Here is a 26527-nt window from a genome sequence, read left to right as displayed (position 1 = left end):
TTAATAGCCAAATAACTCGCCAAGGATACCACGATAGATTCAGTAGAAATGCTGAAAGTCGAGCCAAAAGTTAATATTTCGTAACTATTGTATGCCCATTGTATACAAGACATTTTCTGATATGACAAATTTATTAGAATGCGAGGCAGTTTTATAGAGACCACTCCCGCTAGTTTTACTTTTTTACCCTTTAATAGATTTTGGGAAAATCATTTCGGATAGAAGTACCTCCATCGCCTGCACAAGGAAATTTATAACCTGTATAAGTCAATCGTTTGAAGACTAATACTTACTCGCATTTTACATGTTATGCTTCATTTTTAAACACCAGTGTAATTGACTTGTATGTCAATATTTTAATTATCCCTTCCATTAACTCGCTCATTCTTTTCACATTCTTTATTAAAAATTACTTAAAAATTCTAAGTTGAATTTTAATAAATAATAGGAAACATTAATTTAATTACCAAGCTAGGTAAATTTTTAATTTTTGTTCAGTGTTTCATATCCCATTTACCAAAACTTCATACATCTTACGATCTGTGTATTTCTTGAAAGCGAGATGCACGAAGGGTTGTGGAAATGAGAATTAAAACTGAAAACATTCTCTCCAAATAAAAAGAGCTCTTTTCCAGAATAAACCGCTCTCATTTTATAGCAGAAAATTTATCTCCTTTTTTTCTCAGAAAAGTAGCTGTTTTTTTTTATATCTTGTATTTATGAAATATCATTATTCGAACTAGAAAAATGTCAAACTCATTTTTAATCGCTTTTTATGTGACACCTATGAATAAAGTTCAGATTTGGATTTCTTGCAACCAATATAAAATTGTAGAATTAAATCTTTAAATCAAACATTCGATTCAGTTCCCATTTCATCCATCCAATCTTGTTCAATTTTGTGACCCATATCTTTATCCCTGCTTTTATTAGTTCGTTCAAAATCTTTTTATATAATTACGTTTTGTTTCTTTTGTCAAATTTGATATCCGAAATATAGAATAGTTAGGGAAATAAGTTTGTCTTCTCATTTTATAGAAAAGATCATCTGAAAGGTGCTTCAAATCCAGAGAAAGAAACTGAATCACGGGAAGAAGAGGATGAATTGGATGCACTGAGTCCTGTATCTGAAGCTAACAAAGTAGGAAGTGGAGGATCAAGAGGACTGTCGGCAGCGTCCACCGTTTTGCCAGGAACTAGCATAGTAAATTAACTTGCCAACGCATTCAAAAAGGGTTTCAATATATTTTCTAATATAGAATAATTCTTAAATACTCTCGATGCATTAAACTCTTTGCACAATGGCATTGAAGAATAACTGAGAGCAATAAATGAAAATTAATTTTTACCTGAATTTATCTTTCTTTAATAAGTGTATTTCACTTTGATTTTAAAAAGGATCCAAACATATTAGAAGGTTTTCTTAAGATAGCAGATACAAAATTTTATTATTATTCGTCATTATCACATAGTGTTATTACATATACAGGAGCGTCAAGCAGCGTCTTGTGTAACCAAAGAAGCTTACAATGAAGTGACCTGCAATCTGCCTGAATTTATTCAGACAGGTTGCAACGCCCCTGGCGGTGAAACTTGGAAGTTACAAAAACAAAGGAAATCGGCTAAAAAGTTAAATAAGAACTGGAGAAAACGTTTCATGCAGTTATTTGTAAAATTGGCAAAGATGTCTGCTATTGAAATTATGAAATTTCGTGATCTTAAAAAGGGTTTGCTTTAAATTGAAAAATTCAGTATGATTAAACAGGTTTTTCCGAATTAAGTAACGGGTAAAGTGAAATTTAAGTAATGATGAAAGCACACAAAAATAAAAATAAATCTGAAAATCGCATTCGGGGGAGAATGGACTATTGGAGAGTAGATTTTTCCCTGTGTTTTTATTACGATATGACGTGCAATTTTCTAAATAGACATTTGGACGATATCCTTTATTTCTTTATTACTTTCGTAACTTTCTTAGTTCGCCACCAGGGGCGCTGTAACCTGTCTCAATAAATTCAGTGTAATTACTTTTCTATAGGTGCACGTTACTTGCCTGGCCTGCGAGACAACGTTTTGAATTGAAAGGGTATAAAAGGAGTTTATGGTCATCTCCGTATTTTGTGGTACTGTAAATGCGCAACAGAACTCCGTAAAGCCACGTATTCAAGAGAAAGTAAACCGTCCTTCGTATTTCAATTTTTATATCGAAGTTCAATAAGGAGAGACAAATGTCTTTCCTCCTCGCAAGGTTCTTCCACTTTTGACAGCGGAACAAAATCGAATGTCTTCAAATTTTTTACATTTTATTCACAGTTTTGCTCCACATTATTTAAGAGCTATGATATTTGATCATTTTTAAGAAAATATTCAGTAGTGAACCACAACCATTTTTTTCCATAGAAATTTCAGAGCTAAGCAACCAAACAAAAAGAGCTATTTGTCTTTAAAAAAAAGCATGTTTTGGATTGCTATCAGAGGAAATAATTTACTTACATTTAGAAAAACAGTTTAATCATTTTCTAGTATTGCCGACAGCAATTAATAAAGAGATTAGCAATCCATGTGAAGGGAAATTTAAAATATATACTATTATAATATTTTGATGAAAATGTTTATAGTAGCTTTGATTAATATTGCCTTTATTGCAGAGTTTCTCGCCGGTGATGGAGGAGCTTTCTGAGTTCGAATCCTTCAAACCGTTGCCTGATTTGGACGAATTTACGGAAGAAATTCGACATTTGCTATTAGGACATTGTTCCACGAATGATCCTCATGCCAGCCAGCAACTAAAGGATGTTTACATCCTCATTCTAGCCAATGGAATAGGTATGCGTCGGTACATATAATTATCCACCACCGTTTGTAAAGCGGGATGAAGTTAAAAATATGCCAGGGCTTTTGGTCTGCATCACTATCGGATGCGGAAACCGAATTTCTATTTTGGAGTCTAGAGAAAGAGACAGATTATTTTTATGTTTAAATAGCCTATTTGTCGATGTGCGAATAAAGCTAAGCATGAATACAAATTATTTATGTGATCGTAAATTTACTTGTGGATCACTATTTGCCTCAAACTAGTTTTAGTGATTAGTTTTGATTTGTGTGTTTGCGAAAGTTATAAATAAGGAAAATCTCATTGGAAGGAAACAAAGCTTTTAATATTGCTATATATTCACATCTAAAGTGCACAATAAATATTTTTGTTTATTTCTTAAACACTGTACCAATGTGCATGAGATATTCAATTATAACTTTCTTTCATTATTTTGTTAATCAGTCATTATCTTGTTAACGAGATAATGAGTGATTTATATTTCACTCTTATAGTTTTTAAAGAAGTTTTCAGCGAAAACATTTGCATCAGGATATTCTTAAGAAGCTCTTTTGTATACATTATAAGTATTTTTAGAAATACACTTCAAAATTAAAACTGAAAGCATTTCTTCCCTGCCAACTGAGTTATTTGCTCAGATGAAGTAAAATTGCAATTACATTATTTTATACAAAATTTTAAAGTAGCATATACACTATTGAAACACGACATATATTAAAAAAGTAGAAGATATAAAAATATACGTAACTGTACAAACAAATTTAACAGTTCACAGGCGTAAAAGCACATAAAGTATTTGGTTTCTATTCAAACTTTATCTATCATTCATTCAATTTTGAAGTGAGAAATAGAGCTATCTTTTCTCTATAATAACTCTTCCTACGCTTCCTTCCATTTCGAAAGCACGATTGTTTTATCTTAATACATTGTAGCCGCCTTTGAAATGCGGGTTATATTTCATTTTGTTGGAATTTCACGAGTCACTTGGTGTCCTCAAAAAACATTCCTAAGCATTAAATTCGGATTGAAATTAAAGTCGCGATATTTTAGTAGTTTTACATTTGTTCTCTTTATTGTGAGGGTGGACAATTCAAAGGATCTGTGACGCAGCCACTCAAATCTCCGAGTCATTTCTTTCCTTTTCGGTAATGTCGGTAATCAGCACAAATAGTAAGCATCTTTCCTGAGCTCTCAACAGCAGATCACGCGATAAAATATTTTCATTCGAAACAATGAAAAGGGTTCGAACTCATCGCGACAAAGAAATTTATTGTTATGCTGAAAAGTATTCTTTGCCAGAATTTTGGAAAAATTTGCGCGATAACTAAAACGGTGTCATCATTTGCAAAAATCTCTAAATGACGCAGTAATATTGTCGGGGATTATTGTGTAACAATCCCAAATCACATTTTAAGAAATGACGCTCCGAAATGCTCGTTTCCTTTTTCAAACATCTGTGTCGTATTTGACAACTCAGTATCCGGGTGTGTTCAGTAAGGCACGCATACTCTCCTTCATTGTTAATGGTTACTTTAAACGTTGAAAGTTCTATAGACGCATTGAAAAGTTCCATTCTGCGTTTCATATCGCTCTTAATCGTTCATATTTTGACCTCTTTCTTTTTGATGACCATGAGTATGAAAATTTCATACACATCCGTCCTGTTATTACAGCAAAGACTCTAGGGCAGTGAATACGAAAATTGATCCAGACTTTCTGAACACATATCGTATCACACTTTAGACATGAGAAAGTGATTTAGAGACTTTATTCAGACACGATTGAACAGTGGTCAGTTTTTGTTAGCACTGCATATCAAAATCAATCCATAATACGAATACTGTAATTTTTTTTAACGTAATTGTAATTTATTAACGTTTGTTGTTCAGTTTCATACTCAATAAAAGTTTTTACAAATCCATTCAAAATATTTATTGTCAAAAGTGAACTGAAAAAAGAACATTCATTTCTGACTCAAACGCATTTGCGTGTACGCTGAATAAAGGAAAGTTCAAAACGAAACTTTTCTATTTGCTTAATACTTTGTTATGGCTTCAGCATGAAATATTAATAACAGATTGAAACTTGGATGGTGTGTGTTTATGGTAATCACGTTTTTGCTCCTCTTTTTCGATTACAGATGGTTCACGATTTTTTGAAGAGATGAAGAGGATTTTAGTACCGTCACTGAAAGAACTTTCTTTCGAAAATGAAGTGACGCTGCATATTTATTTGTTTGGCCATCAGCCTGTTCTTTGTGGGCACGATTATCGGCAGTTGATAGTCAATTTTACGAGGGAATTGCTGAGAAATGAAATAGTCATAACAATGGTAAGTTTTTACATTGAATAAAAAATGTGTACAGTTGTACTGTGATTAGCTCATATTTAAAAGAATGAAAAACAGTTTCACATGTCTGCTTCGAGTGACTAGCAAACACACATCTTTACTTTCTCATACACGAAGAATAAATATTTTTTGTTATAATTTGTACAATATTTCAAAAAATTATTCAGTGAAAATTTCGCCGATTCATCATAAAATACAGTTTTACTTTCAAAAAGTTTTAAATGCGGTAAATAATATTGTTTTCAATAAGTATATACACTTCTGAAAACACTTGTGAAATCTAAATTTTATACAGTCCTTTGATCCTTTAAGTCATATTCAATAAAATTATCTTGACAATCTAACGTTTCAATCTTTTGAGCTTAAGTCTGCCAAGTTATAAAACTTTGAATATCATTATTTTAGACAATCAGTTTGGTGGGAGGTCCAAGCACTGTTTGCTTTCTTTTCTTGGTCGATGGCGAGGCTTAAAATCGCGCGTTTTTCAAGAATAGTAGTATTCAAACTTTCATAACTCAATTGGTTTTAATTGCAAGATTTTTAATTTAAAATATTGGGGGCCCAATATTATTTTATCAAATATGACTCACGGAACAGAGTATCTGTATAAAAATTTAAAATTCGCAATTCAGCAGAACATTTATTGATTCAAACTATACGAAATATAATTATTTGTTTCATTTAGACGATTTTGTATTGGATACGTACACCATTAATACAGTTTTAGAAATTAGCTGTTGTGACCCAATTAGAATATAAACTATATATGCTTTAAATAAAACGAAATTATTAAATAAGTAATATAGCTATTGTAAAAGTTCACAGAAAACTTCTTCTCTCATTGTTTTTTAGAAAATATCACATTTCATGTTTATACCTTTTCATACGAAAATGTGCAGGTCATTACGCATTCCTAGGTTTAATTTGCAGTAATTAATCTTGCCATTTGAGTTTTTGTCAACGTGATAGCAAGGTGATTAAATTTAATTTTCATTTTGTGCTAAATAAATTGTTGGAAAGTATGATTAAAATATTTTTTAAATGCAATAAAAGTATTTATAAGTTAAAACATTGGTATCATTGAAAATATTCTTTTTGTAATTTTAAGATGATGCAAAAATTAAATTTTTGCTGTAGTATTTTCGGAAGTTTTTGGTGGAAACACCAGAATTTCTTTTAATGTTTAATTAATTAAAATTCTAATTAATTTTTAAAAAAAAAATTGCCTTGCCTTTTGTTAGACCATCTTCGGGAGGCCGGAAGTGCACGTGCAACCTCCCGACATCATCCTGCAGTCGGATTTTGACGAAGCTGTGAGTCGAATGCGCTCAGTGGACAATCGAGAGACCATTCACTGCTTGTATTCAGTGGATGCAAATGCCGCAAAGACATGCTACAGGCTACAGGCGCAACCTCGCGACTCCCAGAGTTGGGGCAAAAAGGCAGGCATCATCATACAGATCTTAGAGAAGGCATTCAATGAAGATCAGAGAGATTTGTATCTCACATCAGGTATAGAAATGAGTTCGAAGTTCTATTTGTGTTTAGATGACATATGTAGATACGCTGAATTTCAAACAGAATTCTCTAGAACCAAGTAGGCTTCACGAGACATAAGGTACCAGATACTACAGGAAAGAATTAGAGAATTATTTTAAAAAGGCAAGAAAAAAATAGTTATTAAAATTTATATGGTAAATAAATATTAAAGGAAGAAACGAAGGATGACACACACATTCGACTCTCTTACTGTTTTTAAGATTACTGGATTTTATTGATTATTTTGTCACCATACTTCATGCGAAGAAGAAAAATAATTTGTGGGAATTATTCCACAAAAAAATTCTTAAAGTCAAATCTTGTGACTATTAATTTTTTTAACGAGCTAGCTGATTGTAAGAAAATACTAGATGTGATAAATAATAAAAAACATTCTTCAGCCCGGAATGTTGGTCATGTATACAATTTAAGACGGAGTATTGTCCACTCTACAGTAACTGTTGAAGAAAGAGGCTCCATTTCAGTTATTTTTAAATTCTCTAGACTCATTCATCTTTGATCGCAGTCTTATATTTATTAAAGTCTCATATAAAGTCGATCTTTCGTAAACAGCGTCCACCAGTTACTTGCAATTAATTCACCAGTTTTCTTTACTGTAGTATAAAGCACATGTGTGAGATACTGAAAATAAAAATCTGAGCACTCGTGGCATTCACAGACTTGCCTTTTATGTGTAGGTTGAAGGCACCTTTGTAAGAGAGTATGTTTTTGGGATAGCACGCTGATATCTTTTTAGCATACGATTTGTAAATGTTTTTTTCCTTTTAGTGTTTGAAGATATTCTTCGCCTTTTCCACGGAGCCCGCGATTCAGTTGTGGAATCGAGGTCATTTCTTATCCACTTAGAGAATTCATCTAATCAGGAAGAGAAAACAACCAGGGAGAGCGCGAGGGTGCAACATCTTCTAGTCGATTGGGAGAACAAAATTCCCGATGACTTTAAATTCAGTTTCCTGGATGGCGAATCTTGGGAGGAGCTTTGGAATGGCGACACTCCCACACAACAAGCCAATGAGGCAGGCGCATTTTCTAATCTTGGCAGCAGACTGAAACAAATGCTTATCACCATTTTCGAGAATTATGATCAAGAACACACATACTTTACAAGAGTGGCAGGAAAAGGTCATGTATACATTTTTCATATAAGTAAATAAAAAATTCTTTATTTGATTTATTTATATTTTTGAATTTAACTAAACCACTCAATGATTTGCACAACATTAATCTATAAAGTACCTTTATACTTTTAAAAAATTGTTACAAGTTCCGGTTCGGTAATCTGTTTACAACTCTTGGTTAAGTTAACTTTATTACTTTAAGATTAAGTTAATTTCCAATTAAGTTGCGTTCCCATCTGCAAGCAACTTGATGCCTGTTTTGGGATGAGCTTCGTGTTCTTGAGTTATTAGAGAGTGAGATCCTGACTCTCTATACAAGATCCTGAACAGTGATATGAAGATCCTGAACTCTATACAAGAAAAACAGTGGAAGACGGTTTTACCTTGACGGAAAAATAGATAGCACGCTCCAGACCGGCATCTTAATGGAGTCGGGGTTAGAGCACTTCGATATTGAAGTCGGAATCTTAAAATAAAGCTGCCGCGTTCCTATTGTTCGATGTCATCTTCCTTAATAATAAAATCGAATCTTTAAAAACTTTAATTATGTTTATAAACAGTTATAAAGCATATAGGTAATATCAAACATAATTTCTTGATGGATTAGGAAATATATGCTGCGATACTACAATCGGAAATCATAGTTCCACTAGCTAAGTAATTTAGCTGATATGCATTATAAATTGATCCAAAAAATTCTGAAAAACCAAATACTTCAAATTAATTAAACTTATTAAATGTTTAAAAAAATTTTGCAAATTCAGAATGGCTATAATTAAAGTGACCCTATTCAGATTCATCTAGAACCCGTTCTACTCACCGGATTTTGACGAAATTGGTATACACTTTATATGGACCATGGGAAAAAAGATTTCTGCAATAAAAATAGTTCACATTTTGACCACCAGAGGGAACTTTTTAAAAAAATTATAAAAGTTAATGAAATCTATAAAGAGAGTTGCAGTCAGAGCCCGAAAATTATTATACGAGCCTTAATCTTTGTTCACCATGCCCTTATAGAAGGAATATCGAGTTTTACTTTTAAAACTGGGTTGCCGAAACGGCAGCAATAAATTAACTTCACTGCGTGAATATCGTCGTTTAAAGAGATTGCGAAAAGGGTCCATGTCGAACAATAGTTTGATGATGATGATTATCAAATTTGAAGAGACTTGGGTGTGCTGCCAGGGAAAGGGCGGTAACCTATTGCGAATGAAACTGTCGCAGAAGTCGCACTGCTGTGATTAAAAGAGACTCCAGTTTCAACCATTTTTCAGCAAGTGCTCGATCAAAATCGCGTGAGGTTGCGAACGAACCTGTGATCGACAGTACGAAAAGTTCTGCTATCCATTTAAAAATGATATTCGCATAAGATCCACCTGATGCAAATGCTGTCACAAACACGCTATGAATTTGCTTGCCGATTTTTGGTAAGAATGGAAGTTGATGACGCGTGGCCTTGACAAATTCTACAGTCAGATGAGGCTTACTTTTCTTTAGATGGAGCTGTGAACCATCAAAATAGTCACATATGGGGTGCTTCACCTTCTAATGATCTGCACCAGCAACCACGGCGCCAACCAACAATTGATTACGTGACTACATGTTGTGAATTTACTGCTGATTTTATCCTCGGACAGTTTTTCTTAAAAACTCACTCCTCAAGGTTCTAAAACATACCCTGTCATGAGTACATGGTACAGTAAACACCTTCGACAGCAAGCCATTCCTTCTTTACAGGAATAGCAATGTTTACAGATTATGGTCTTCATGCAAGATGGAGAAACTCTCCACAAAATGGGTGCCAAGTCAAAGCTTCGAGCTAATTTTAGCGAAATTTGTGTCATATCCAGAACTTTTTTGTATGCCCGGTTTCCTCGTTCACTGAACTTAAATCCCTGTGATTTCTGGTTTTAGGGACGGACTACTTAAAGACCGTATTTATGGAGGACTTTACCTAATTGAAATTTAGCATTACATGCCATGTTGCTGAAATCCCTGGAGGGCTAAATCAAAAACACTCTAATGAGCTTTCAACACGTAGTTGATGTCAATGGAGCACACGCTGAGTACATTCTATAATTCGAAAATTTTTAAAGATTCTGGCAGATTTTTTTTTTTTTTTTTGTCTTTCTTTAGGTGCCACAATTCCCCGTGTTGGTCAAAGTGTGAGCTATTTTTTTATTGCAGAAGTCTCTTTCTCATGGTCCATGTAACATATATACCAAGTTTCATCAAAATCCTATACGAAGAAGGGTTTGAATAGGGTTATTTTAATCATAACTCATCGCTTAAATTCAAATTATTCTGATTGTTAACATTGGCTGTTCTTCCAGGTATCAGTTGGCAGCTGCAAAATGAACTGCTCCACCAGCAGACAGAGATTCGCAGCCACCTGCAGACATTTCGAGACCGACCCGAACTCTTGTCTTCCCTCATGAATTACATCGCAGGATCTCAGAATCACCCTCTTATCATCCGTGGCCGACAAGGGCGTGGAAAAAGCGCCCTTTTATCAGTGGCCAGCGTGCTGTGTGGTGCTGTCTTTCCTACAATGCCTCTCCTATTCCGTTCTGCTGCGGTTTCTCCAGAATCTTTTACCCAAGAACAAATCCTGCGAAGCATTTGCGAGCAGTTCGCGACTTTATATGGTGAACACCCATCTATCGCTTCCAGGGTAAGTAGATGCTTGTAATTTTACTGAGAGAAGTTAAATTGCTGGTCTTTTATCAATAATTAAAAGGATATTTCAAAAAGTGACAGAAAATACCTGAAAATTAAGGAGACAAATGGCTGGATCTTAACATCTTTCTCAGAAAATATGGATTTAAATTTTTACATCACCATCCCGGTGAAAGTCATGCGGAAAAGTCGTCTCCGAAAGCGTTCTCCAAATTGAAAGCACAGATATCACTTGGTCGACACCAAAGGACGGCTCTTTAAATTAAAGCTCTCGTTTTCCATTTTTAAAAAATGTACATTTAACACAGTGGCAACAAAAACAAAAATATTAAAAAACGTGAGAAGGCAAAAAGGTGCGAAAATACTAAATAGAATTTAAATTTAAATAAAATAAAAAGAAACAAGTTATCAACTACAAAGTTATCAAGTTATCAAAGAGTGTAATAATTGTGACTATATTCTTTGCGGGTTTTTTTTTATTTATTTGTATTATCTGTTTTCTTCCAACCAGGTGGCCACTTTATTCTTGTTTTTCTTCCAAACTGACAAGTTAAAAATGTATATTTGATATGATACATTGCATATAGTTTCTTTTTGTGCAAACACTTTTCTTTTTATCCAACTAATCTTGCTTATTCACCTTTGGAAAAAATTCCTAAAATAATTATGGATTGGAACTATCAAGACTCTTATTTAAAAAGTTTATTTTCACATTTTTACTATGATGGCGAGAGATTTTTATTGATAAATTGTCTACAACGATGCTCTTGCAACTACATCTACCAAATACATTCAGTCGACTAGTAACAAATATTTTTTTAAAAACTCACTCTCTCAAACTTTGACTCATCCCTGCAACACACGCACTGATATTGCAAACTGGATAAAATTCGCTCCTCCGTGGTAAAACAAGACATTTGACTGACTTCGATCATAGCATAGTTGTGGGTGCCAGAAGTGTTCATTTCTACTTTCGGAACTGTTAATCTTTTGTATTTTCTCGCATTCATCTCGTTTTTCAAATCTTCAAAAAATATCTGCCAAGCAAAACAATTTAAAGAAAAGACAGACAGATAGAGAGAAAAGAAAAAAGAAGATGTAATCGTAAAACCTGAATCGCTCGTGAATGAATGGATTCATATGACGGATGCGTGCTGTAACAGACGGAATATAGAGAAGGAAACAACCGCGCAATATAATGAAGGACCATGACAAAGAATGCTGTAGGACGAATCTTAAGCAAACTGGTTTTTCTTTGTTTTCTTGCCAAAATCGAAAAAAGTAAGTTTTGTGGATTAGAGAACATTGTAATTAGATTTTTAAAGAGTGATAAAATGTTTATAATTTCGCTTCATCGATTTATTGTGTCATCTTTATCTATTTATTTTATCATTTTAATTAGATTTAGTTTGAAATACCCAGCAATATTAAGTCGCCACGGAAACCGGAAAAAATACAAATAATATACCTTTTGTTTTTGGTTTCGAATATTCGGTTAGAATATTAAATGTAAATGAAGTACTTGAAATAAGTGTAAATGAAATAATGAAAGCAAAAAATATTTATTTAAAAAAATATAATATGGAATCAGAGAAGTTTTTTTTATATACCTACATACAGATGATTCAATGTTATTTTGTTGGGCAGTCCAAAGCTCTTCTTCATAATGTTGATAATATGGCTCATGTATTGGGAATATGAGAGATAACATGGGAAAATTCGGGAAGCCCCCGAAGTATTTGAAAGAATTCTATGGGCTCTAGGAGATAATTTGCATAACACTTTGACTCATAGACAGAGTGCGTAGCGTCATCAAAATTGCTTAAAAAGTACTTAAATTTGAAAACCATTTTTAAGTACCTTAAAAGTGCTTCATTTTCAGAAAAGGTCCTTAAAAAGTGCTTCATTTTCTCGTGAACTAGAAAAAAGCTTTTCGTTTTGTTTTGTTCCCTCATGAGTTGAATATGATAACTCGAAATCGTTGTCGTAAAGGCTTGTTCACCGGATGTATCACGAAGGAAAACCAACAAAAGGGAAGAATTCGAAGAAGTATTTCAGGGGTTCCAGCACGTTTTAAGATAACGCTTAATGATTTTTTTCTTCAACAATATGCATTGCCATTTATAAAAGTACTGGAATAGTTATCTGGAAAGGACAATACGAAATGCGCACTATGCGAATCGAAAAACATTCCAATTTCAATTTTAATATTTTAGATGTTGAGGAATTTATTTAAATGATGCTTGGTAAGTTTATATTTAAACTTTCATGTGCTGTTAAAGAAGAATGTGCGATAATGTTCGATAGACGGAAAATATGAATATAGCAGGATGAATTTGATACGATCTATCGAACTTGGGAAAAGCTGCTTTAAAAACACTCAATTATTAATTAAATTATAATTATCTCATTAATATGTCGTTTTTGAGCAATCACTTGAGCGACAATACTGCTGGTATTCAACTGTACTATACTGAATTGCAATTAATTGTGTTAGTAAATCGTGTAAAATCCAGTGTGTTGAAATTTTAACTTAAAGCCTTAAATTTTCAATGATCGTGATATCTTTCTCGCTATTTTTTGGACGTCCCCATCCATTTGAACATTTTCATTTGTTGGACTTGTCTTGCCGAATTTTTTCTTATTAAGAAAGAAAGAAACTGCTGGATCAAATACTAAAATATTTTTAAAGGAATTTTAAAAAAATATTTTTTACAATTTTTTTCAGGATTTAGGTTTTATTTATAACGATTTTATTTTCTTTTTACAACTTTTATAAAAAAAAAATCCTCAATAAAATCTCTCTTTATATATAAATAATAAAGTCTTGTCCTGAGCAACACCCAGCATAAAACCATTGAAGTTAGGAGCATGAAATTTGGACAGTTTTTTTGCATTAGAGGCATACTAAGAACGGATTTCTCAAACTTTTAATTCGAAGTTTAATTTAGATAAATAGAATTTCAATGTGTTTTCATAATAACATCGAAGCATATTATCGTCTAAGAATTATTTTAACACTGTTTTAAAAGTTAAAAAAGAATAGCTTTTAACATTAATGTAATTTGATGGTTGAATGTAATTTAAAAAAAAATAATTTATAATGAAATTCAAAATGATATTGCTTTATCGAATCGTTGAATCACATAATTCTACAGCTGTTAAAATTGTTGTAAAAGAAAAAAAAAATGCTTCTTTGCTTTTAAACTTAAAAAAAAATTTTAAGCCTATTCATTGAATAAGATTCTTTATTTGATGAGTTTTGTTAATTTTTGAAGCAGTGCGATATATTGTCTCAAGCTGGCTTCAAGAAAGACTTCTAAAAATGCTTCAATTGGCATTTTTTCTTTCTCGTCTTCAAAATTTAGAGAAAATATTGCAATCGTCAAAAAAGTCGTACTCGAGGTTTTAATGAATCGCCACGCCAATATATACCTCTTTGAATTCGAAAACACATTTTCAGAAAATGCTTGTCTGTGACAAAAAAAACACTTTGAGCTAGATGGATGAAATCTGGTATTCGGTCTCCACACCACGATCAACTTTCTAGCGACATCCGTTTAGAGGAAATCTGTTTGTCTGTCCGACTGTTCGAATATAAGTTAGCACGATAACTGCAAAACGTAGAGCGCTAGATAGATAAAATTTGGTACCCAGATTTAATATCTATAGTGCAGACAGCTGTCAAAATTTGAACTCAATCCAACGAGGGGTTCACCGCCTGTCGATCTGTTCTTTCAGAAATATGTAAACTCGATAATTTAAAAATGTTGCGGCTTAAATACATCAAATTTGGGAGGCAATTTTGTGACTGTTAGTGTAGTTTTGAGTCAAATGTCTGTTTTAACCGATTGGGAAGAGTGCAGCTAAAACCCAAATTCGCTTTTCGGATACTTTCGACCGCATGCCAGGAATGCTTACTTAGAACACGGCATTGCTCAATCCTCCATTTCACGGCAGTTTTGCCAGTCGTATGATGATAGCCATAGGAATGCTTTAGTTCTTATCTTTATAAGATTGCAAATAAAATTACTCATTCTATTGAGTCAGCGCAGGGAGATATTTACTTTTTCCATTCCAGCCATGTTGGATCTTAATTGCTGTTGCTTATATAAAAATCAAATACAAAATTTGTGGTCGTGCCGGACTTCTACATCACTATCGACATTTTCAGAAATGTTGCATCAATCTGAAATTTTATTTTAATTTTAAGAAAAGTTGAAAAAGCTCTCAGATCTTTATTGTTAATTTTATAAAAGTTTACTTAATTTCTTTGGTATTAATAGTTTTTTTTTCCATCTATATGGTAATTTCTATGATTTTGTCAAATTCAAAAAGTCTTAATTTTAAATTAGAAGATGTGGAAATACAGAAATAAATATTAAAATTTAAAAAGTAAGTAATTAAAATTAAATTTTAAGAATTTTTTTCAATAAAAACTATGCATTATTATTAAAAAAATACTATGCTTAGAAAATACACAGTTTACGTATGCATACTCTTACAAAAGTGCTTAATTTTGGGGGTTAAGGTGCTTAAAAAGTGCTTAAAAGTACTTAATTTTTGAAGCAGTTTCTGACTACGCACCCTGATAGAACTACTATCCGATCTGAGTGAATTAAAATTTGCTGCTTTGTTAACAAAAACAATATTCCTTCTCAAATTAGAGAATCTGATGAGATAGCACAAAGAAAAATAACTGCTCCTGCAAAGCCAGACACACCAACAGCCGTCACGCTAGTCAGACGGGATGATTTCTGAAATCAGATGTCATAGAGATCGGACGACAATGAAAATGACTGCTTTGAAAGAAAAACCCTTAGAATGATAAATGTCTATGAAGAAAGATAACAATATTATTTATGGCAATGAGGCAAATATTTGTAAACATGATATAATAATAGTTTATTAAAAGTATTTTATCTTTTACTTTATTTCTTTTTTATCATAAAGCTTAACAGCCATAATAATGCATTGCACGGTGTTCCCAATATTTTGGTCTCTCCTTTTTATTAAATCCATACATCAAATTGATAAGACTTAAGATTAATGTCCGCGATACTGCCAAAACCGTGCCAAATTTCTTAAAACACGCCAAAAATTTGCCGTTTCTGAATCTAATAAACATTATTAAAAAAAAATTTTTTTTTAACTGATGAATTTCCAATTTGCCTTATTTTCCTTCCAGAGTATCGCAGAGCACAACTCGTACTTCGCTAATCTCTTAAAAAGAGCATGCTCAGAGCGGCCTCTCACCATCATCTTGGATGGGCTCGACCAAGTGGAGGAGTACAGCGGACGATCTCTTAAGTGGTTTCCCGTCGTACTTCCCCAGCACGCCAAACTGATACTGGCCCTCAGAGATGGTAGTAATGAACTACAGGACATCCAAGTAAAATTCCTTTTTCCTTTCTTCCGTCTACTTCTGTTTCATAATCCTTTCTAATACCTTAAAAGGGATATCTCCCACCCATTCCATTATTTTTAAACATCCTTGGTTAATTACTTCTCAATGACTTCTTCCCTGATATGAATTAACATATTACCTATAAAGCAAGATTAATGCCCGATTTCTCAATAAGCACTACAAAATCAAATCCAAAAATACGCTATCTCGGATGACTGCAAGATATTGTATCAAATGGCTGTTACGATAAAGAATTGTCAAGATTACATTTGCCAAAATCAGCCCCAAATATTCAACTTTGATGAACCCACATTTATCTTAAATAAATAATGTCCATACTTTCTTCTATATATTGTCATTGTATGGGCAAAGTGAAACTGTTTTCCAATGTTTAATAACACATCATGGACTATGTGAATAATATTTCTTATTGTTTAGCGATATTCAGTAAGATTTAAGATGAGTATTTGGCCAATTTAAAGCTATTTTTTCTGCAGTCTATTCGAATTATGAAAAATACTTCTACTATTTAATGATACTCCAATGGTGGTAGAAACAATAAGAATAATCAATACAAAAAGTCACATGGCATTAACTTTATGAATAAATTTACAGATTTTACCAATTTATGTTACCTAAGTTGAATTTTTTTTTGTTCGATTCTTCGCCAAATGTAATACTGATCAGTTTTATTGCAATTGTACAAGGTGTCTGTTGCCATAATTTGTAACTATAGGGAACTATTGGCAAGTTGTTGGAAGGTTGTGAAGATTTTTTTTCTCTTTTTGGCAAGAAGTGGATTCTAATCTGTACCCTTACAGTGTATTCAAAAATCAATCAAATCTTCAAAATCAATTTTTCTGAAATCAATTCTAACTTCAAAAATCAATGAATGTACCAAGAATCCAGTGGGAATGATCTACCCGAAATTTCTCGCATACTCTTCTAACAAAGATTCTGCGACTTTCTTCGTACTTCGAAATTAAAAAGTGGTTCTCTATCACTTAGTACGAATGCGATGCTGAAGACATACCATGTTAAGAGAGATCAGATCTAATTGTTCCAATATTTGTTGAACATTTTTAACAGAAATGATTACAAATACGTTTGAAAAAAAACGCCTTAAAATTTACCCTAATGATTGGAAATGAATGTCATATATTTTAAAACAATTAAATAACAATAATTGAGCAATATTATCAGTTTTATATACATACGTATATTGCAAAAACGTTCCCTCTGTGGAGTATGTCATGACACTAGATGGGATTATAATGTTAATGTTAAGCAAGTTAATGAATGTATCCATATATTAAAACAGCAAGGGACATAAATGATCCAATCTTATCCACAGAACGAGTTTCGACTTGTGTTACCATTTCGAGAGATATTACAAAATAAAATATTGACTGGACTTCATTAACTGGAGCCATTTCATGAATGAATATTGCCCTATAAAATAAATCTAACCAATAAGATAATGCTCTATCAATATTGTACAAGTATCATTTAAAATAATAATTTCATTTGAGTAATCATTTTAATATTCCACAGTTGATTGTCATGATTAAATAAATTTTATCAATATTATCATGCCAATGTTAATAGAATTGCCTAATTTTGATGAAATACTTCTTATAAAAACAATATACAATTGTTTAAAATTGTGAATGCGTAGCAATGCTAGAGCTTTCAGATGAGCTGTTTAAGTTTGAAAAATGGCGATATGAATCGGCAAAAAAATTTAACAAAATTCTTCCAGTTACTCAACAAGAAGCAAGATATTTTAGTTTGCAATATTTCTTGAAACTGTAGACAAAGTGGATAGACGATCCCTGATGTTCTGAGGAGTCGTGAGCATTTATATATAACTAGCCGCCTTTGGCGACCAGCCGGTTCGCCAATCTTAATGTTCGTTAAAATTTTAATAATTAAATATTTTATGCAATTTCTACTTTAATAGCTTCTTCATCAAAATATTTTAAAACTTCAAATTTTGATTATCATATAATTCATTCATAATATTATAAAGGCCTTCAGTCATAACGTAATATGTATCTCTCTCATTTTCTGTTAGCACCCGTAGAATTTATGCTTTAAATTAAAGTGGCAAGAATTAATCTTCAATTAATATAATAATATTTTTTACTGAAACAAAGCATTTTTTTATAATCTGATTACTGAAAATAGAATCACTCAGCGTTTAAACTTTATGGGCACTAAAGAATATCTTTTTTAATTTATGTAATATCTCAAGAGTTGGTCAACAAAATTTTCTTAGATTCATTATGAGCAGATCGATTCATTAACAATGTTTAAATTTAAATGCATCAAACACTAAGAAAATAAAACGAATCGTTTAAAATAAACGGTTGAAAACAGGTTTTAAAAAAACTACTTAAAAAACGATGTACTTAAAACTATAAGCATATACAAAAAATATATAACTAACATAAATACAATTTACTTACAAAAGCATGCAACTAACCCAAAAATAATTTAAATCAACCATTGATAACGTTGTCATGGCAACAATCAGAACAGAATGCGCATGCGTGAATTTTCTTCGCCGGTTACGTAACGCAAATACGTGATTTTTTTCTACGCCAGTTGGGGTAACGCTATGCGGATTAGAAATTTTTAATTTCCTTTATTCTGTTTTATTTTAATTCAAAAGTACTTCAGAATGAATCTGAAAGATTGATTCATTAACAATGTTTAATTTTAAATGCATCAAACATTAAGAAAATAAACAGAACCGATTGAAATAATCCGCCGAAAAATTTTAACCCTAGCCTCATTACTGTTGGGAGAAAAAAAAACTGAAGCCTTTCTCGTTTGGCGCTGGGGATAATGGAAGATTTTTTTGGCGGAAAAGTTGGCGGTGGGGAAAATGGAAGATTTTTTTTGGCGGGAAAGTTAGTTTTTAATTAATAATTAAAATTCTAATTAAAAATTCGAAAAAAGAAACCCCAGGTGCACATTCCCAACCTCCAAGGTATACATGTACCAAATTTGGTAGCTGTATGTCAAACGGTCTGGCCTGTAGAGCGCCAACACACACACACACACACACACACACACACACACACCACACACACACACACTGAGCTTTATTATAAGTATAGATAACTAGCGAAATCGGTTTAGTCATTGAAAGTGAGGTATTGTTCTCAAGTAGAATGTGCAATGAAAACCAGTCTTTGAAATTTTTCTTACAAATGGGGTTTATGGAGAACAGACGACTTTTATTGACGTATTTAGGAACATTAACTTTCTTCTGAAAGAAAAATGGATGAAATCGATGAAGTCATAGCAAGGAGACTGGTTTTTGATTTTACCGATTGTACTGAATGTTACACATGACGGGTATTATTTTGTGTTGATTCCGAAAGTGGATATTATTCTGGGATGCATTTAGAATAACAATAATACTATAGTTTTTATGCTTCACAAATATACTTTTGTTATTTTTATTCGTAATCATTCTGAATTATTGTTTTCACAAATATATAATATATAATCGGTAGTGTCACTACAGTAATAGTAAACACACATCAGTCAATTATGACTCTGTAATCATATCATTGCCAATCTGAATTTTGAAAATAGCTCAGCGCATTCTATGTAGATTTAGTCGTCGCTCTCTTCAATAGAAGATGCCCTTTTACTTACCTTCATTTATTTTTCTTGGTTAACGCTATTTTTCTTTCAGTCCACAGTCGTCGTCTTTTCATAATTTGTCATTTTTCAAAGCTGGTTTGCTAAGCATTTTTTTAATTGAATTTATTTACTCTCATGTCCATAAATTGAGGATAATGCAAGTTCAGGAAAAGAAAGAGTCAAAAGCAAAACAAATGTTACTTATTTGTGAAGCCCATTTATTAAAACAAAAGGTAAAGAGCAAAAAAGATGCTATATGTTTGATATCATTAATAAAAATTGCTATTTTTTGCTCCCTGGAGCAAATTACAAAAAAAATATTTTTTGGTTACCGTGGTTGGTATGATGGTTAATACATAGTATATCTCCCAGACGATACGATATAGTCCGTACAACGCCTAGGCATACTGAGCATCAAATTATCGATCTGATCTTGATGAATATTACACCACTCTTCAAGCAATGCTCTCCGAAGTACCTGTGGACATGTAGGAGGTGGATGATGAGTTGCAACTCGTCGGCCAATCATGTCCCACACATACTCTACTGGATTCAAGTCCGGTGAGAATGCTGGCCAGTCCATTCGGGTGATATCCTCCGATCGAAGACATTCGTTTACGATGTTTGCATGGTGAGGACGGCGTTGTCGTTCATTAACACGAATTCTGTGTCCATGGCGCCCCGAAACAAACGTACATGTTGTTCCAAAATGACGTCCCGATAGATTTGGCCTGTCATGGTTCCAATATGAACATGCAGATCAGTTCTGGAACCCAGAATAATTCGTCTCAAATCCTGCATCACCGTAACGGTGTCGTTCAAGGATGTTCTCTTGGTGGTAACGGGTACCTGGCGCTTTTCATATGAAAGTCTGGCGAGAATCAGACTGCAAGCTAAACCTGAACTCGTCGGAAAACATCACACAAGAACACTGTTGCGGTGTCCACAATACATGCTTTCTGCTCCAGGCAAACCTCAGGTGACAGTGAGTTATAGTAAGTGAAACACATCTGACAGGGCTACGAGCATATAGACCAATCTTCCCTAAGAGTCTGTACACGGTCTGCCTTGAAACTGTCGTACCAATGGCTGAAGAGAGCTGACGAGGCAGGTCTGATGCTGCGCTTGGTCTGTTTCTTTTGGAAATAACTTCCAAATACCGGTAATTTGGCAATAACTGCCAAATACTCATTTGGCGTTGTAACTCGGGGGCGACTTGTGCAGTAACGTCTACTCACATTACCATCATCTTGGAATCTTTGCCAAAGCCTGGGCAATTCCAAGTTCTTTAGATACTGCTAGCTGGGTACGCCCACATTCCAGACGGCCGATAATTCTACCAAGTAAAAAATGATCCAAATGTGTCCTTCGTCTCATAACTATGCGTTTATTGCACTGAAAGGCTTATAAAGTGCTTACGAACAATTTTACTTCTCTGCCTGCTTTCCTTATACATCACACTCTTACACTTTCGTCATTGTGAGGTACTATTGGTGTCATCTGGTGGCTTCCTGCAATTTGCATATGATTTTCGAAGATGTTTGTAGTCATTTTACAGGTAATGTATGTATTTTAGAGTTCGATTTCCGCGTGATTCTGAATTATCCTTAATTTATGGACTTGAGTGTAAATGGCCCTCAGTATAGATTTCTCCTTACGGACTTGTTTCCCATCGTCAGGAAAAGACTTTATTTCGTCTAGGTTGACATGAACGTCTGCCTGTAGCAATATAGAAAGAATTTCCTTCGAAGTGTACAGGCCTCCTTCTGAAAGTCATCCTTTGGTTTCTCCATCCGTCCATAGGACATCTTCTTCAATGTTTCATTTTTTAAGCAAATTCATTGGATTTGGGCGATCAGGCAATGACATTGGCCTAGAATTTATCGCCACAAACATTTTTATTAAATATCCAGCTTCCATTTGCTAAAAAACCTCCTATAATCATCTTCCAACTTTAGCATTTGGTTGAATAATAATCGTTCATTGACGATCATAATCTATCTATGTATGTTACTCACCCATGAATCAATAACTATATTGGTGAATTTTTCAAAATGTCCAAATACAATAGTCTTTTGAAATTTATGTGAAATTGAAAAAATGCATTCCGTGTTCTTTGATCAAGTTCTTTGTTGGAAAATCGAGATGAGACTGGCGATTATCTAGATGGACATGTACCAACTGATAAATCTCCTACAACCTTCTTGTAATTATACATTTGGTAGGATCATAGTCTGTTATAGATGGTCATGGTCTATTTTGGGATGCTATTAATCCATGAATCAATAACATTATGGGTGAATTTTGCAAAATGTCCAAATAGTCTTTTGCAACTTATGTGATATGTGAAAGACAAAAAATGCATTCCGAATTCTTTGACTAAGTCCTTTGTTGGAAAATCGAAATGAAGCTTATGACTATCCATGTGTAGAATAGACCACTCTGTGGTGACTCTAGTTAGTTTTATAAAATATCTCAAACAATTTTAAAAATCCAATCGTCCAACCAGATTTCTGCGATGAACCCCCTAGTGATTTTGAGAAGAAATAATGTTTAAAGTTTTCCTTAGAAAATAAAAGAAGAAAATGATTTATAATTAGAATTAATAGCAAACTTCTCCCTACAGAGGCTTCTCTGTGTTTCAGCACCTTCTCGGAAAATCATCTTTCTTGGCTTCAGAACTGTTACCAAACAGTCTCGTCAACGTTGCAGATATTTTAATATTGTAATTTGAATCTGCCATAAAAACTGACAAAGTTGATAAAGAAATATTTTTGCGTTATCTCTATTGGAGATTTCAAACTGAATGTGTAAAAAAAAAGGAAAGATACGATTTAAAAAAGCTGGCAGTTATGCACATGAAACTTTTTCATATTCACTCCAGCTTACTAGGATTTTATTTTAATTTTTAAATGTATATTAATATATCAATATTTTTATTTCCTTAGTAGAAAGATCATAAGTTTCAAAGTACTGTCTGTGTAATATGGAAAAGTGAAGACCCGTTAAGTCTCGTTTATATATAACATTAGGAACAATTGGTTAGGGATCTGGAATAAAAAAACACAGTAATGTAATATACATGCAGTTCTTCTAACAATATCTTTTAAAATTAATAAATTTTACCTATACTTTTAATTAGTTGGATTTTTATTATCCTTAAATTACTTAAATTATAAAATAATATTAATTAGAATAATAACCATTACTAGCAGTTTTCATTTTATTGAAGATTCTCTGAATTGCTATAAAATCAATTCAACATTTAATAATCCGCATTTGCAATGAATAGCTTATTATAACTTCTTCCGTTGCCCTCGGAAATGTTACATGTTGCATTTTTTCCAACATCTTTTTATAGTTTCAAATATTAACTTTAAAACAGTAACATATATTATAATGCTAAAATGTACTCGGCGTGAGTTATTGCACTTTGAACAGCTAAACCCAATGGAATTTTAACAGGTAATTCTGTAGTTTGATGCGGGCATAATGAAGTTTTAAATATATCACTTATATGATATCTCGAATTGTTTTGACACAAGTAACAAATTAAAATTAAAAAGTAAAATTCTATTTACCACACAATAAATGCTAACACAAGAAATCTCTTTGTTACTGAGTGCAGAGAGTTCAATAAACAAGTAATTTAAAATTCAAATATAGCAACTTACCATGTGTAACAAACCAGCCTTGGTCTTCCCTACGTGATGCATGTCTTGAAACTGATTATACCATACGACGAAACGGGGAAAAATTCTGTTTACTTAATTTTCTTGAAAAAACAGTTTTATCATTAGTATTAAATTTAAAATTATTCATTTTCAGGAACGCCTACCTGATGATGGGTCCAATTATTTAGAAGTTCCCGATTTAGACGTTGAAGAAACCCTGTATATACTTGAGCATTTACTAGTTGTCAAAGGCCGCCGTTTGACAGAGTCTCAATTAAGTTTTGCTCGGATTTGCTTTACAGACAATTCTTATCCTCGCTATGCACACATATTTGCCCATATAGCAAGCAAATGGCATACACTAGGAATTCCGGAACGCTTTTGGATAAAGCATTCCGTTTATGAGATTTTCTGCGATTATATTAATGAAATGGTCAAGACAATGGATATTTCAGAAATAAATAAATTTCTTGCCACATTGGGAACGTTTAAGAATGGTATGACAGAATCCGAAATGTTTCAGATATTATTACCTACTACTGAACAGTGTGATACTAATTACGATTGTCCACTCGCATTGATTTACCTGAAATATCATTTAAATCCAATTCTCAGAACGCTTTATAGGAAAGGTCACAAATTTGTACATTACAAGTGCCAATTATTTCGTAAGCTTTGCAAAACTTATTTGGGTAAAGATTATTTAGAAGTATACTTGCAGGAAACATTGGAATATATCAACAGCAGTGACAACGACAAACTGGCAAATAATAAAAGAGTGAAGAATGCCATCAAAACGACGCATAAGCATCAAAGATGGCGGGAATTGGAAGAAGTAACTCATCTACAAATCAGGTTGAATATTTCTGTCCGCCGAAACTTTTTCAACCACAATTGGCTCTACGAGCGCATATCTTGCGGTGATGTTTATTTGCTTCTGGAAGAGATAAAAATGTATAAAAGACGCAATCCTGACGACAGAGAAATCGACATTCTCAGAAAATTCCTTCAGCTGTCTGCCTATGCTCTTCGAACGGACGGCAGGCAACTTTATACTCAATTCTATGGCAGATCCAAAGGTTACTTCTCAGACCCTGAGAGCAATATCAAATATCCGAAAGTAAAGAAGCTGATTCGATCCAGCATCACCCCTCCAGTGCCAAGTTTTCACACCTCAGGTCCGTGCATGAGAACCCTTGTGGACGCCCAAAAACTGTTCCCTTCGCCTTCCAAAAACAAAGATTCACTCGAAAGAATGGCCTGGTTGCATAAAAACAGTACATATTTAGTAACGTACTCCAGCAGTAAAGGTGAAATAGCAGGCTGGAATGCTAATCAGACGAAGAAATTGCTGTCTTTTAAAGAAGAAGAATGTGTTGTGGGATTAAAAACTTTAGGAATTAACTCTGAAGTTCTAATATTGCACCATAATCAGATGGAAGTTCTGGATATGACCAAAGGTTTGATCAAGACGCGAATGAAGGAACTGATTGATGTTTCTCAAGGCGTAAGTGTCCTAGAAGATGGGAAAAGTATCCTTGCTATTTCAGAAGGTCATGATGAAATATTAAAATTCGATACTTGTTCTGGACATGTGGCTAATAGAATATTTCCGGGGGAAAATAGGTGAGTAATGATTTTGTCTCTTTTATTTTCAAACGTAAGTTCCTTCAATGAATATTTTAAATATGATTTGCAGGTTTGATATTCTTTTAAAGCTCATCTTTCTGATTTAAATATAATTCAAAAATAATGTTTATTTTAAAAAGTGATAGAGAATTGAAGTTTGATTTTGAAGGCAGTTAATATTAATTTCTTCTCTGAAATAAAAAATGTAAGATTTAAAAAACAGAAAGTAGGCATGAATACATGTAAATTGCTTAAAATTATGATAATTGATAAAAATAAATCAAACTATTTTCATTTACTCTATTCATAACTTACTTTTTTTGTAGGTTTCTTTTAACTTTTAGCTTGTGAAAACTTTCGAGCTACAAATAATCCCTTCTTCTAAAATATCTATTTTTGTTTCACGCATAAACAATTTATTGTATGTGTCTTAATAATTTGGATTATAAATTCCACATATTTGCGCTATCTCAATAGTAAATAACAAAGAACCAAAATTAACGAAATGCTTATAAATATTTTGCATGTATATTTAGAATTGAATTAAAAGACAAAATATTTGAAATAGAAATACAGTGGAAAGTAACTTAATGAGCATCATTTGTTCCTGAATCTTGCTTGTAATTCACTTTTTAAGCAAAGCAATTTTTTCCACAAAAATCCATGTAAAATAGGAAAATGAGTATTATTTCGGAAAAAAAAATACTCAAATTTATAATAATGAAATTTAGCATTCACGATGCATGTTTTTTTACGAGAAAATTACCTTAAAATCTTATTATTTTATCGTTTCAAAATTTGGCGAATACGAGATACAGTATTATCGTTAAATAAATGCAAAGAGCGCATTACTACTGCCTTATTAGGATGATGCTTCTCGACGTACGATACTATTAGTTCTTTCGCTTTCATCATCTACCTTATTGAAATGGAGGTTGTTGCCCAGTCGAATCGATTATTTTCTCCTCTCCTGACTAAATCTCCTTCGTAGCTTTCTGCTGTGACACAGCATGGGGATCAATAAGATCTGACTACATTCATCGACCAGCTTATCGATGTAGTTACTATCCGCTTTCAACCTCATAATTGTGGCCCGAAACACATATGTCTATTATTGATCCATGGTCACTTGTACAAAGCCTTCTGAATCGTGTTCTTCACCCCTATCCGTCCAAAACTTCTTCCACATAAATATAAAGGTTCTCTTCAAACAAGCGCTCATCACAGACTGATACAGACCAATCCAGCTTTTAAAATTACAGTGCCTCCTCGCCACTCGTTCTGTGAATGAGTTACTTTGAAACGAGTCACTTTTTTACATTTTATTTTGCCCGTTATGCAAATCACGCGTTATACGAGTTCTTACTGTGTTACTTGATACGAAAAAGACTGCCCCTTTGTCTTAAATTTGAATTTCTGGGCGGTGGAAAGACATTAAAGATACGCGAGTCGTTATTCTGACCAGTGCCATTGTTTCGATAACTACAAAACCATTTTACTGGCTCAAATCGTTGCATGCGCTACCTACAAATTCTCATTTCAGAACAAAAATATCCGTTTTTTTCATCCTTTTTTACACAAATGTCGTCTTTAAATCTTCATTCGTTTATGA

The 26527-nt window shown here is 33.1% G+C and overlaps 1 protein-coding gene across 1 annotated transcript in view; it reads left to right on the top strand.

The window, feature by feature from the left end:
• The first annotated feature begins 1120 nt into the window (after nt 1–1120).
• Nucleotides 1121–26527, top strand: part of LOC129968131 (uncharacterized) — a 44509-nt gene continuing 19102 nt past the window's right edge. The window contains exons 1-8 of the mRNA XM_056081949.1: nt 1121–1204; nt 2649–2826; nt 4974–5164; nt 6424–6694; nt 7511–7864; nt 10197–10537; nt 15731–15934; nt 23441–24912. Coding sequence (XP_055937924.1) covers nt 2664–2826; nt 4974–5164; nt 6424–6694; nt 7511–7864; nt 10197–10537; nt 15731–15934; nt 23441–24912 — 2996 coding nt within the window. The 5' untranslated portion in view covers nt 1121–1204; nt 2649–2663. The remainder of the gene's footprint in view (nt 1205–2648; nt 2827–4973; nt 5165–6423; nt 6695–7510; nt 7865–10196; nt 10538–15730; nt 15935–23440; nt 24913–26527) is intronic.

The sequence above is a fragment of the Argiope bruennichi genome, chromosome 5 (assembly GCF_947563725.1).
Source record: "Argiope bruennichi chromosome 5, qqArgBrue1.1, whole genome shotgun sequence".
NCBI lineage: Eukaryota > Metazoa > Arthropoda > Arachnida > Araneae > Araneidae > Argiope > Argiope bruennichi.
The sequence above is the reverse complement of the archived record's forward strand: the minus strand, read 5'-3'. Positions and strand labels throughout refer to the sequence as shown.